General features: G+C 44.0%; 1 protein-coding gene and 1 long non-coding RNA gene across 2 annotated transcripts; one reads left to right on the top strand and one right to left on the bottom strand.

The window, feature by feature from the left end:
* Positions 1-170: 170 nt before the first annotated feature.
* Positions 171-12,046, bottom strand: LOC134516813 (uncharacterized). Its single transcript, XR_010071452.1, has 3 exons — positions 11,913-12,046; positions 2,452-2,553; positions 171-245 (listed from the first exon to the last, which is right to left on the bottom strand). It is a non-coding gene; the product is annotated as an uncharacterized LOC134516813 (long non-coding RNA).
* ANKRD1 (ankyrin repeat domain 1) lies at positions 5,354-14,354 on the top strand. Its single transcript, XM_063337424.1, has 9 exons — positions 5,354-5,503; positions 7,125-7,304; positions 9,129-9,266; positions 9,357-9,464; positions 10,120-10,218; positions 11,557-11,655; positions 11,792-11,890; positions 12,051-12,149; positions 13,414-14,354. The coding sequence occupies exons 1-9, from the start codon at positions 5,477-5,479 to the stop codon at positions 13,522-13,524; spliced, it is 960 nt and encodes a 319-aa protein (XP_063193494.1). The 5' UTR covers positions 5,354-5,476; the 3' UTR covers positions 13,525-14,354.
* Positions 14,355-14,462: the final 108 nt, after the last annotated feature.

The raw sequence follows: 14,462 nt of genomic DNA on the forward strand, positions 1-14,462 counted from the left end.
AAAGCTGGCTTACTGACAGATCGCAAAGTGGTGAGAGTAACGAGTGGAACTATTTCCAGCAAATTCCCACAAGGATCAGTTCCTGGTACAACATCGTTTAGTATTTTCATCACGTGTCCAAACAATGATGTAAAATCAGTCCCGAGATGGTTGGGGGCTGGAGCACTTACTGTGTAAGAAACGGCTGGGTGAACTGGACTTGTTCAGCCTGGAGAAGACCAGGTTTCACAGAAACTCAGAGCAGCCTATGAGGAGGTTACAAAGAAAGCAGATCCAGGATTTTTAGGGATTTTTATGGGAAGAGAGTGAGAGACCATGATCATAAATTGAAACGGGGAAACTTTCAATTGTATATAAGGAAAAAAAATCACTATGAGGATACTCAGACATTGGATCAGGATGGCCAGGGAGGTTATGAAATCTCTGTCCATGGAGGTTTTCAAGATCTGACTGGACGAAGCCCTCAGCAACCTTCCCTGAATTCAATTTTGACCTTGTTTTGAGCAGAAACTTGGACTAGATGACCTCTCAAGGTCCTTCCTGTTATTGCACGTTATGACTGTAATTTGGTCGGTCCTGCCTGGAGGCCAATTTGGGAATCCCATTAGATAACTCCTTCAACATGTGCTGTAACGTAACGCTACAGGGAAAACCAACGCTTGGATGTTATTTGGCCACTGCTGGTAGGCAGCCCCGCACAAAACTTGCCATCTTTGCAGGGTGGAATTCCCAAAACTGAAGCAGCCAGTTGCCAAGTGACCACCACAGCCCACGAAGTCTGGCCCTGCTGCCCAGTGGAGATCTCCTGTGTCTCCTGAGCTGCTACTTTTGCTGTGTCAGTGGACAGAAGAGCAGCGCGGACTTGGATTTTTTTCTGCTTAAACAAGGAACAGCCCTGCGCACGCTATGCAGCATTTCAGAGGGTTGTTCATATCACCCAAAACTATAGCACCCTCTTACATTTACACAGCAAAAAGGCATTGCTCTACTGGTATGAGAGGGAGCGCTTAGGAGCTTTCAGGCAAAGGTATAGCAAGATTCAATAACTGGAGGCTTTGAGTTAGACAATGTAAAATTCAAAATAAAAATAAAATTATGTCCCAGCTTCTCTGGAATGAAGCTGAATTCTCCCTTGCTGCCAGTCAAAAGCACTGGCTATGCTTTACTGTGGAGCACTTGGCCAGTGTATGTGCCTGTGGGATCATGACTCAAGTGACCAGGATTTGCAGGCATGTTCTCACTCTAATGATAACAACTTCTTCTGCAGTTCTCTACTTGAAGCACTTTTCCTTTCCTGACTGACTTGGAGTTTTTCTGGAGTATTTATGAATGGCAGAAACCCTTTAGACACCTCCACATTGACACAGAAAAGCCTTTTTGTACTTCCTTGACCACACAAAAATGTGTAGTAGATAAACCCATTTGACCACAGATTATGACCCTTCTGGTGTGTTTCGCTGCACTTGCTTGTTAACTGAGACCCGTTAATGTGAGTTACCCAGATTGATGTCTTACAAATGCCATCATGATAAAGCTCAAGGCTTCAGGTAAATTCAAATACCTTGTTTTTAAATAGAAATCACAGTATTTTTTTTTTCCTATTATGTGAAATCCCCAACCCTAATGTCACTTGAGGAGGGTTTTTTTTTTTAAGCCCTACAGTAAGTGCTGCAACTGTTGACTCATTGCTGGTTTGGGTTTTGACACCAGCGGACTGTGCTGGCCACACCAGCGACCCGCCAGACTATGACTTCTTTGTTCCTTTGATAACAACTGAAGAAATGGAATTACAGCCTCATCCTTTAACAATGTCTCATATTCTAATTTTGTACTTAAAACTAATGTTGTATTCCTAGGTGAAATAGCTTGGGTTTTTTTTTTCCCCTAAGGAGACAATGTGTTTCTCTTTAGCAGTTTAATACACAAAAAATACACATTGATAAGAAGCCTACAAGTTGTTTTAAACTGATGATGTAGCCATTCCCTGATCACTTTAGAAAAAGCAGACAGACATATATATCACTATGTTGAAAAAGTTAGAGCATGAGTGGTATAATTTGCATATTGTAGTTAACTCATACCCAAACTGCTTTTTGACAATAAATAGCAAAAAGTATGGGTTAGGCAAGTAGAAGTGTTTCCTGCTTTTTATGGAAAACAAACAGCTAAAAAAGAGGAGGCCACAAACACGGTTATCCCAGTATACTATTATTTCCTGCTCCGCTGTATGTGGATATACGTAAGGCATGCCGGATGCTCACACATACTGAGAAATAAACAAGCCGTTACACACCGGCAGATCGCTCAGCCAGGAGCAGGCTACGGGTTACTGCTTCTTATGCGCACCTTGGGCATGAATTTATCCTTGACTGCACACGCACGGAACATAGTTTGCTGGATTAATACCCTCTTAGGTGCATAAGCACTCCCCACCGACTGATTTTGTCATACCTTTACTTATTTAGCAGCAGGAGATGGACAGAGACAGCCAGGCACAACGGCATTCCAAGGGGCAGCATCTTCAGATGCAAGGACAGAGCCAAGGGCAGAGTGCTGGAAAATGTAAGACAGCCGAGTACAGCAGTGACGGCATTGAAAACACGACGGTACTACACTTGACAGGAGGTGGCAATATCATCTGTATCACACCGAATGCTTTCACTCTACCATTAACCTCTTTAAAAAATTAATTATAAAAATCCTTTATAGTATTTAGACAACTTCTCTTTTGACAGCAGGGAAGGGGGTGTGCCATACAGTTTTCTCTCTCACACACTGAGCCTCCTGCCCTTTTGCGTTTTTCTCTGTGAAGTTTTTGTATGCCAATATCCAATTGCCTCACACCTTGCAGATCATCGCTCTGCCCTTAGCCTTTAGCGGAGTGGCAAGAGTTTTTCAGATTCCCGTTACACATCTCCCACTGACCATCTGCTATTACCACCTTAACGAGAAATCACTTGTTGAAAGGTGATTAAGTGGTTACAGTCCAGCACAAGGTTGCAAGCTCATTATACTACTTCCCCCTCCAATATTAAGCAATAGCGATAAGCATCCGGCCGAGAGCCTTAGCTGATATGAGTCAGTGCATTTCTGCTATTTCCATAGGGCTACCTTGGTTTACATGACATTTAGCTTACAAGCATTTACCATTAGGTAACTTTAGATTCCAGCTTCCGTTAAAATGGATTTCTGTGTGCCACCCTTTTCACACAGAAACTAAGGACAATCAAGGAAGATTCTTTTCTATTCTTTAGTATTCTTTTAGTCATCAGGGATGGGATGTTTTAAAGACAATTACTGAATTATCTCTAAATAAACCGGGGTTTTTTGGTAGCACTTACGGTGTGAGAAGTGGGTTTGTGCTTCCCCTCAGAGCACTGAGGTTTACTGTAAAGCCACTCTGGCTCTGGATTTAAGTACCATTTGCAGAGGAAGATCTATCTACTTAAACCTTCCAGTTCAGGTTTTTCAGAGTCAGTTTGAAATACCAGGCTGTTAAAAAAAAAGGGGGGAAAGCAAAAAAAAAAAGCTTCAAAGTAAGCTTCAGATACAATGGGGCCAGAGGCAGTTCACAGCTTCTTAAACAGTTTTTGTTCTTAAAGCAAACCCCTACATTTCTCTTCCCGCATCAGGTCTCCGCTGTGATCTGCTTCCGCTAAAGCAGCGGCAGTCTTTTTGCAGCCGTCCTGTGAGAGCTGCGGATTCCAAGACAATCACCCAAATAAGCGTCACAGAACAAAACAGACTGAGATAAGCTGTTACAGCACATTTGTAAACAAGAAAAAGCCAAACCGAGCTGCCTTTTATCATAGAGACATATAGCAGGAGCACGAAACTGCTGTGGAAAAAAAGCCCGGCAGTGTGATTCAGGACATACCACTCCGGGGCAATGATATCCTGGCTGTACTTAGGTTTGGAAAAAAATGTTCTGAAAGGTTCTCTTGCTGCCACATACTCTATTTTAGTTCTGGGGCTCATCCTCTAATGTCATATATATTCTGAGTAGTAAAGGAACCACCTGATGTCCAGCTTCATTTCAGGGAAAGGGAGGGCGTAGGTATGATGGGCACTAGAAAACAAGTTTGGAGGTACTCAGATTACTGGGAGATCGTTCAGAGGAGAGACACCTTGAAAGGTCAGCGTCAGGAACGCAGCATGCTAATGATGCTAATGATATAAACAACACCCAAGATAGCTAGATCTTGATCTGGTGAAGCAGTTATGTACACGTCGTACTTGAAGCACCTGAGCAGCTGTATTCATTTCAGCCAGGTGACCTGGATGCCTACAGCCAGGCTTGTATCTCCCCAGGCAGAAGCTCCTAGCATCGCAGAATGGCAGAACTGATTTTTCTTGGCATTTATCCACACTCTTTACATGCAAAGACTAATGCACCTTCCTTTTATAAAATAGCCTTCTGCTGGTGTTCATTCTCCTGCTGCCAGGCTACTCTGATTCATTGTACAAGAAAAGCTTTTCCAAAGGACTCAGTAACGGCTTTTCCCCAAAACACACACATCATCTGTATATATTTGTCTGCATCCCATCTTATCTCCAAAAATGAACAAATCACTTGTGCCCCTATTCTCTCATATCCAAAAGGAAAATATTGCCTGAGAAAACAGTATTAGTTTTACTTTTCCTTTTTTGCATAACGGGACAAAATTTATTATTCTGCTTATGATCACTGACAAAGTCCCAGAAAAATGCAAAGCTTGCTGTTTTGAGGTCTCACACTGATTGTAACTTATCATGTCATAGACCCTTTTTGCACCAGAGACATCATTCTGGCTTAGTAATCCCTTCAGAGAATTCCTTCCAACAAATATAGAAGACTGCCATCATGATGAGAAAAATCCTTTCCCCTAAAACTGTTTATCATCCAAGAATAAATAGCATTGAAAAGACCTGCTTTCCAAGACTTAAGGGGTCATCATCCATTTATCAGAAGATACTACTACAAGTATTGTACATAAGCTACTTACCCTTTGCAGTGTCTTACTGTCATCTGAATATCAGTTAAAAAAAAAAAAACTTTAAAAAAAAAAAAAGAAGATGAAGATATAATGCTATATCAACAGACAGCTGTCCTAGTGGGCACCGGGAACAGGGAATGACTCGCATTGCTGAGCCGTGCAGTCATTGCCACAGGAATGATGAGGTCACATTTCATTCCGATTCACATTCTCGGTGTGGTCAGACTGTGAGGCTCACCCTTCCTCGCCCAACTGACGCCCCCCTCCCTGCCTCGACACCAGATCTGGCTCGTTAACATGTCTGGAATGAGCGCGAGCCTACCTCTCAGCTGGCAAGCCCAAGGGGCATACTTGGATTCCCAGGTTGGAAGATTATCTCATTCAAGCGCGGTTCTCCCAAAGATATATAAGCAAAGCTAGCGTGGTGGGCCCTGCAGAGCTGGCTTGAGCACTTGGGAGTTTCAGCCATACCGGAGTACAGCCTTCAAACGCTGGCAAATATGATGATGATGAAAGTAGAGGAGCTGGTAGGTACAACCTTCTTTCATTTACTCGCAATTACTTTTCTTTCTAGACTGTCATTATACCAGGCAGAGAGAGACCACCTTTGTGGATCATCAAGGGGATGCGGCAGGTTACCAGCCCTGCTGTGCGCTGGGTGCAAAACCCGTTTATATACTGTAGGTTATCCTACTATATTCTCACTTTAACTTCTCCTTGGGAAGGGGGCTCACCACTGATACCAATACATAGCTGTTTGGATTTTGCATCAGAACATAGTTCACCAGGACGAAGAGACTGACCAAAATTTAGCTCTATATTTCCCTTTGACTTTGATTTTCCTTTTAATTTTTTTTAGAAGCTAATAAGTTGATCATCACACTCAGTAATTCCAATCCTGTAAGGGACTGGGAGGAGGTATCAATGCAGAGAAACCAAAGTATTTTCCAAATCTAAACTAACAGTTTAGTAATAAGTGTTCTTTTCTAATAATAAACTAACAGTTCCTACACCCACTGCTGTTCACGGCATAACAAGTCTTTGAAAACTAATGTCTAAACCAGACCACAAGTATCGGGACATTCCACTGCAGAGTTCAGACTAAGAATGCCTGTTTTGATCAATAAACTGGGAAAACAGGAACGATCCAGTAAAACACTGGAACATCACACAGAAACCCCTTTTTTCCCCTGATGGCTGTGGTAAGATGCAACTGCCGTACAGCCTAATAGTTAATGCTGTCTTAAACTCTTTGGCAAGGCCCTGACAGTTTCTCTAGCGTTAAACTCTAACAAAGACAATTTTACAAGGTGATTGAATGGAAAGGCAGTCTGGGACACATGGATTTACTGAACCACTCTCAAAATGCACAACAGCCTCTACTAAGTTTAACAAGTTGTCTCTCTGTACACACTTAATCAAGCATCAGAAATATTTCCAAAGCTACTGAAAGCTGTGCTGCGGCACAGCGTCACAGAGCTCCTGCGCAGGAACCACCTTCTGCTGCTTTGCTGGGTGCTAGAAACGGGGACTTTGGTACTGACAGTAATGGGTAAAACCAGCCTTGAAATCACTCAGCCACCCCATTTAACTGCGTTGGATGTGTTTCGACAAAACTGTAAGGTCCCAAGGGAGAAAGCCTCTTCTCCCACTCTACCTGCTCAGTTCCCCTCCTCGACACTCGCAGGGCGCTGGTGGCTGGTCAGGGTGGCTCATTCCACCACAGCCTTTCACAGCCTTCTGAAGACTCCGACACGTGCCGGCGCGGGAACAAACAAGAAAACCCTGAACAAAACAGATGCTCTTCCCAAGTCACTGGCTATTGTCAGTACAGCAGCACCTTGGCCCCAGCCAAGCAGGGAGTTAGACTGTGAGGTGGCCCCATGGGACTTGCCCCAAGCCCTGCAGATGCCGAGGGGGTGTTGCTGTGTGGATGCGGGAGATCTGCCTGCAAGCGAGATTGCTCCAGCCATCCGCATACAGTTAATCCAGGCACAGGCTGAACGAGGTCTGCACTCTGTCTGTCACACACGCCTAGAGCAGGACAGGAATGACATGTAATTAGCCTCTAGGTAATCTGTGTTCCCAGGGGGTGGCTACTGCAGTCATGAAACTGTTGCTTATATTAGATCATGTTTGCTTTTACAGGTGACTGGGAAGAAAGCTGACGATAAAGAGACTGGCAGCTTCCTCCCCGAGGACTTCAAAAATGGAGAGTATGAAGCTGCTGTAAGATTAGAGAAGCAGGAGGACCTAAAGACAGTCTCTGAACACTCACTGACCCGAGGTGATCTGGCTTATGAGAAGGAGAAAAAACTAGAAGCAGAGGTAGGCTCTTGGGTTTTGTGCTTGGCTTTTTATTGTCCCGTGCGCACTTTCTGCTGCAGCCCTTGAAGTTCTGCCTCTTTCTAAGTCAGAAATACATGCGTGGTGAGCTAGATAAACCCTTGGGAGATCACCACCAAAGGAGGCTGGTCTAAAGTCCATTGAAGGCCATGGAGATTTGCTGACTCCTGTAGCCTATGGATGCAGGCAGTAACGCTGTGAAGCAGAACCCCAAACTCCCCCTGTAACGTCTGACCGAAACCCTGGGGGCCCCCTCCTGCCCACAGTCGCCTGCTGCCAGCTCTCAGTAAGGGGGGGGCAGCAATCGTAGCCAGTAAGACACCTTCAGCTTCACACCTGATGACTGCCACCAAAAATAACTAACCCAAGAAAGATGTAAGAGTGCATTTCTGATGCCAGAAGCCCCACCTACCATGAAAATGTTCTTTTTATGAAAACACTGCATTATGCTTACTAGCACATTTGGGAAAAACAATTACAAATGAAAGTGATACCGGTCTACAGAAAAGCACCATTTTGTATTCCTCGAGCATGACAATTCTCCCTATATCCCTAAGAACTGATGGGTTTTCCCCCCAAAATACAGTAACTGTAATATCTTAAATTCGTTGGTGAATAAGCAACCAACTGGCTTAAAAATTTAAAGTGATTTGGGAATGAAAAAGTTTAACTAGCAGGGGGCATAAGACTTTGCTCTGAAAAAAGAAGGGCGGAAAAGTGAGCCTTAGAAATATTAAAACAAACACTATTGACCTTCACCTTCAACAGAGAGATCATTACTTGCTACAGAGGTTTCTTGAGTTCCTCCAGAACAGGGTCCTCAGAGCCTTTTGGTTTTCTAGTTGATCCACAGCCCACTCAGCCAATATAATTATTTTCCATGAAGTCAATGATCTACAGATCAAACCCTAAATGCAGGGAACAATAAAAAGAAGAGGTGGAAGTAACTTGAATAAGAACTCAGTTGAGAAAAATATGTATCATATGACAGGGTCTCACCAACGTATTTACGCTTAATGATACCAGGGGACAGAATCTGTCATCTGTATTCACCCTGAGCTACCCCTTGTTTGCGAATCCCCCTTCTGAAGTCAAGGACACCTCCTGGTACCTGGGATCTTGGCCCTCAGTTCAGGCAACACATTTGCCCTTGACGTTAGCAGTGTCCCACGCTGACTTCATGCAGGGATGCTTTTTACAAGCAGGCATGATGAAGCCTTAAACATTTATTGAACTGTCCCTCCGAGGATCCTGGGGACACTCTTTGTGGTTTACCAAAATGTAACACTTGCTGACTGAAATGCTAAGATTGGCATAAACCTTCCTCTTCGCTTAAGGGTATATTTTTCATCAAAGAGGATTAAGTTACAATAAATCAGGGGCTGCATCACAAAAGCGATTGAAGTAAAAATGCTTGGTGGAACTGCAGGGGCTTCCCAGCTCTCAGAAGCTGCACATGAGATTTCTTAAATTGTCGGGCCAGAAGGGATTGCAGGGCTGCTCTGACCCCTGGCCTAGTACAGACCAAAAATTCATGCTATATATCCCACAGCACATGGCTGAAGTGGCCTCTAGGAAGAGGTCCAACGGTGTATGAAAACCTGGAGTTGATGTAGAATTTCTCACACACTTAGTAACTTATTCTAATGGTCAGTTAGCCCTAGCTGTAAAAAAAGGACAACTTATTTCAAAGTTCATCCAGTCTTAACTGAATTCAGGTGGATAGTAGCACGCCCTGTCCTGCCACTCCGAAGGGAGCAGTGGTCACACTCAGCTCAACCTGTGGGCTTCCCTGATTTCTTTCAGCTGAAGAAGAAGAAATTAGAGGAGAGGTCAAAACTTGAAAACTTAGAGGATCTTGAAAAAATTATTCAGTTGAAGAAGAAGAAGAAATGCAAGAAAGTGAAAGCGCCCGTTACAAAGGAACCTGAACCAGAAGTTATTGTAAGTTATTTCCAAGTACCTCCTTCTGGGGAAGCATTGATGGGGTTTTGTGCCACATGCGTTTACACCCTGTACATTTCTTTCCATCAGACCGGACCAGTGGATATACCCACATTCTTCAGAGCTGCACTGGAGAATAAGCTGCCAGTAATTGAAAAATACCTGTCAGACAAAGGGGATCCAAATGTCTGCGATGAGGTACAATCTTCCCTCTTACTGCAAAGCCCGCTACAGAAAAGAGGTTATTACAGAGCAGTAATGACTTTTACCGCTAGGTTTTGTAGCTTCCACGCTTTTGAGGAGAAAAAAGGGTGGGGGGAACATAAGTAAACACTGGTAGTTTGGTATAGCAAGTTTTCTAGTGATGAAGGGGCCACTGCAACCCTTCAAAGTAACATTATCTCAAAAGAACCTTTACGTTTAAAAGCAAGCTCTTGGTGCCCAGGAGACCCTGATTTTCTGTAACAGGTGGTCTTCCAGCCCTACAGATGAACAGACAAGAAATTTGTGTGCAGAATGACAAAGAAAGCGATGCTGCCCGCCCTCATACATTATCATAAGCTGCATTTGCAAAACGCAGTGTTGCATGTTGGATGGGGGAACTCGACAGGCATCATTTTAAATTTGAATGCCATATTGCAGATATTTCTCACATCCTTTAAAATGCTGGGTAGGCAGCTACCAGGATGCTATTAAAATTTAGCAGATTTCAGGTCTCAAAAGTATTAGCTCTTGAAAATGAATCAGCAGAAAGTACGTATTTGCCATCATCCGAGGGAGTCGGGCAGAAAAGATTTAAAGATATCTTTTTGTGCCATATATAATATCTGACTTTGCACTGTTTTAATTGCAGTACAAACGCACTGCATTGCACAGGGCATGCTCTGAAGGACATCTCGAGGTGGTGAAAAAATTGGTGGAAGCTGGAGCCCGCCTTGAACAGAAAGACATGGTACGCGCAGCAACTCACACTTCTTTCAGAAAACTGCCCATTGTTTTATAAGTGCCCAGAGAAGCAGTCACAGAAGGGTTATGAAGCATTGGAACAGGCTGCCCAGGGAAGTGGTTGAGGCACCATCCCTGGAGGTATTTAAAAGACGGGTAGACATAGTGCTTAGAGATATGGTTTAGTGACGGTTTTTGTCAGAGTTAGGTTGATGGTTGGACTAGGTGATCTGAAAGGTCCCTTCCAACCTAGGCAATTCTATGATTCTAAGAGGAGCATTAAAAGGCCTTACAGCATCATGTAACTTTATCCTTAAAATCACACTGTTGAGGAGAGGTTTCAGGAGGGGGTGTCTGCCTCCCTTTGCCAAAGTGCTGGAAAACACAGGAAGCGGAGGAAGAGGCTGGCCAGCAAAATGCCACAAGCAGCAAAGCCTCACGTAGGGCGAGAGCTGGGGTCAGGCCACTGCTTCAGCCCAACAGCAGGTGGTGGAGACGCTGCTGTCCCACGCCTGTGCCCAGGGCTCAGCACAACGCATTACATTCTCCGCTGGGATTTCAAGGCTGCGCTCGGGAGACACCCCTGCTCCTCCAGGAAAGCCGGCCACGAGGGTAGTTGAGTATCAGCAGCTTCTGCAGCTGTTTTTTTTGGTTTTTTTTTGCTTCTCCACTCCCAGCTCTTCATCCCTTTGTTAAACAGTCAGAAGCAGCCAGTCCCACTCCCCCTCGCTCAACCCAGCAGCGTAAGAAGCAGGAGGAAGGGAGTGTAAGAAACGGGAGGAAGGACAGGCAGAGCGAGACCTTCAAGGGACATTCCACCCTCCCAGCAGAGCTGAGGGCAGAGAAACTGAATCTCGTAGAAGGAAAGGGTTCTAATACACTTCATGGATCTGCATAACTTTGTGGTTTAAAAAAAAAAAAAAAAAAAAAAAAAGAGCTGTTCGTTCCCTTGCGCATAATTTTCTGTGCATTTTAGAACCCAAAAGGCATAAAAAAAAATAATAACTAGCACATAGCAGCCCCATACACCTGGCTAAAGATAACTTCTAAATTCACAGAACAGACAAAACACACCCTCTCACAGCAGCGTTGCCAAGATCTCCGTCTTTAAGAGCAACACGCAGCAAGCGTGAAGAGTGAGAAACTCACAGTACTAAAGAAATTAGGGCAAAAATAAGAAAAGCTGTTACTAGAAACAACTCAGCGATCAGAGTGAAGTGCTTTAGGTTAAATTGCCCGAAAATGATTTTGAATCAATTTAGAAATTTGATCAAAATGGCTTAATTTTTTTAAAAAAAATATAACGACAAATTAAATTGCTTTCCATTTGTTATTCCTGCTGCAGCTTGAATCTACAGCCCTGCACTGGGCGTGCCGGGGGGGGAACCTGGATGTTCTGAAATTCTTACTGGACAAAGGGATAAACAGAAACGCAAGAGACAAGGTATGTGCTTCTGGGGCTTCCTAAATTGCAGGTGAAAAGCCGACCCTTACTCCAGGTGGATAATTTTTGGCGGCCGTTCTTGAAGCGGCCTTTACCTGTTCCGTGCCACTGACTGGTTCCTCCTCCCCCCGCCCAGCTGCTCAGCACCCCTTTGCACGTGGCTGTGCGGACGGGCCAGTACGACTGCGGGGAGCACCTCATCGCCTGTGAAGCAGATCTCAACGCCAGAGACAGAGTGAGTACCAACGACTCCTTACCCGTCAGCTAGCAGGTAGCATCAAGCCGCTGCCCGCCTTGACAGTCCCGCTTGTCGGTAACAAATCCCCGCTGACGCGGTTGGTCCGCGGCGCTGGACCGGTGGGACTGACGCTGTGGTCCATGTCTCTTGCCCCTAGGAAGGAGACACGCCGATGCATGATGCCGTGAGGCTGAACCGCTACAAGATGATCAGGCTTCTGATTCTGTACGGAGCAGATCTGACTATAAAGAACTGCGTAAGTAATAGCAAAAAAACCATAAATGCAGTAATTCAAAACGCTTCAGAATAAGTTTGCCTTGAGAGCGGTTTCATAGGTTTCAAGGCCAGGAGAGACAGATTTAATTAGATCATTTCAGAGTTAATTAAAGCAGAGCTGACACAGGGATAGTATAACTTGGGGGAGGTCAGGGAGAAGAGGAAAAAACAGTACTTCTAAAACCAAAACCTAACAGCTCCAGCTTAAAACAGCACATCTTTCTATGGAGTTAATTACACGTGTCATATATTGAAAAGATCTAAACAGACACTTGCTCTCAGCACAACTCCTGGGCTTCAACCACCGCTGAGACAAGAAAGAAGATCTTGGTTTGTCAGAGAAACTTCCTTTCTGTTAAACCCACAGCCAATGGCGAGCCCAAGCGCTACACCTGGATGACTGGCTGCTACCCTGACCATTGGGCAACAAATCCCCGCAGCTCAACAGAGCTTTGATTTCAGAAGCCCCACGCCTGACTTCTTGCTCACAGCCACGCCACCAGCAGCAGATATGTTGCTGGAGCTCTGTGACCAGTTGTTAAAACACAGCGTATCACAGCCCCCTTTCCCCAAAACGCAAACCAAGCAGCAGTAGGACAGACAGTGAGTTTTACCAGTGCCAGTCCACATTTTTGATAGGCAATCAATCAAAAATTAAGGGGACAAGGAAGAAACTAATCACTGCAGCACTTTGCATTCCCTGCTCTGCCCACGCTCTCCAAAGCAGGGCCACTACCCCAGCATTATCCCTCATCAGGGTATGGAAATGATGAAAGGTACAGCCCCAAAGGCCAAAGACCTGCTCTCTCAGGCTTTGTCTGCACACAAAAGTTGCTCCTGTTTAATTTAGATGTGGTTCATAACCTAATTAAACCAGCACAAACTCTTATCTGAATTCTCAATTAAGTAGAAGAGTGGCTTATTGAGGTTTCATCTAAATGTATTTCTAATCAGTTTAAACGAGATCAGAAGAAACACCTGCATGCTCTGCCAGTCATGGTATTTGCTAATACGGCTTAGACCCGCTGAAACCCGGGGAGAGTTCACCATGGGTCTGACCAGGACTGGGACTAGGTCTGTAGAGCAGAAGGACTCTGGTCTCGGGGAGGCGAGAGTAAGTCTGACCTGTAGGTGCAGGAGGGTCTCACATCAGACACATGCGCTGAACAAATATTTAGGGAAGGATGAAGGACTCGGTATTCACTGGCTGAAATTAAATCTTATTCCTCCGCTTTTTCCACCAGCAAGGGAAAACCCCTATGGATCTTGTTCTTCAGTGGCAGAATGGCACCAAAGAGTTATTCAACAGCCTGAAAAACAATTCCTACAAGAGCGTCCATCTAGGCAAGTTCTGAAGAGAGAAACATGACTGCCCTCTTTTTGCTGCTTTTAAATGCTTCTTATGAACCTGGAGAAAAATAGCCCTGAATATAGTATTTTTATTGAAAATATTTATTACTGGATTATTTGAAGTACCTGCACTGAAAACCACACAGCAAACGCGCAGACAAATCATTTTTAAAGGCAGGTTGAGTGTTAAAATTCCACTGCTTTTCAAATGGCTTTATTTATTACTATTTATTATTTATTTATTTAAAAGGTAATTTTAAATTATTTTCAATATTATTGTAGCTTTTTTTTTAAAAATAGAGCTTTACGCCCTAATGCAGTCTTTGCCAACAAGATAAATCCTTTTGTCTTAGACGGCAGTACTCCCAACTACATTAGCAACTTCCCTCAAGCTTTCCAACAGCTCTAAATAGTGAATACTTGCAACTGTTGCCTTGTCTCTGCCAAATTCTCACTATTAAAATAATATGTTAAATGAGTGATGATACGTGGAAAAGCAATGGAAGAAGGTGTACCGAGGTGCCAAGTGGATTTAAAGAAGCAGTTGAGTAATGAGGTTTACGCGGCGTTTGGCAATTGTGGTTGATAGAGAGCTAGAGGACAGAGCTCCAACCACCACGTAACCGTCCGGACTGTGGGATTCAGGTGCAACATTATGAAGGTGACAGGAGACAGAATCAGGAATGTGAATTTTTTTTTTTAAGCTAGACTACGATGAAGTCGGATGATTGAAGAATGCAAAAACAGATTATGTATATTTGTAAATTTGTACTGCTCTTTCTGTACATTTTGTACTGGTCTATTTCGGATTAAATAAACAGAGTGGTTCTTTTTATTTGCTGGAGTGGATTATGAAGTGGTCAGCACACACAGGGTAATTCTTTCTCTCTTTAAAGAAGATTCACATCTTGGCCTCTGCAAAATTCTTAGAAACTCAAAAAAA

Source organism: Chroicocephalus ridibundus, chromosome 6 (genome assembly GCF_963924245.1).
Source record: "Chroicocephalus ridibundus chromosome 6, bChrRid1.1, whole genome shotgun sequence".
Classification (NCBI taxonomy): domain Eukaryota; kingdom Metazoa; phylum Chordata; class Aves; order Charadriiformes; family Laridae; genus Chroicocephalus; species Chroicocephalus ridibundus.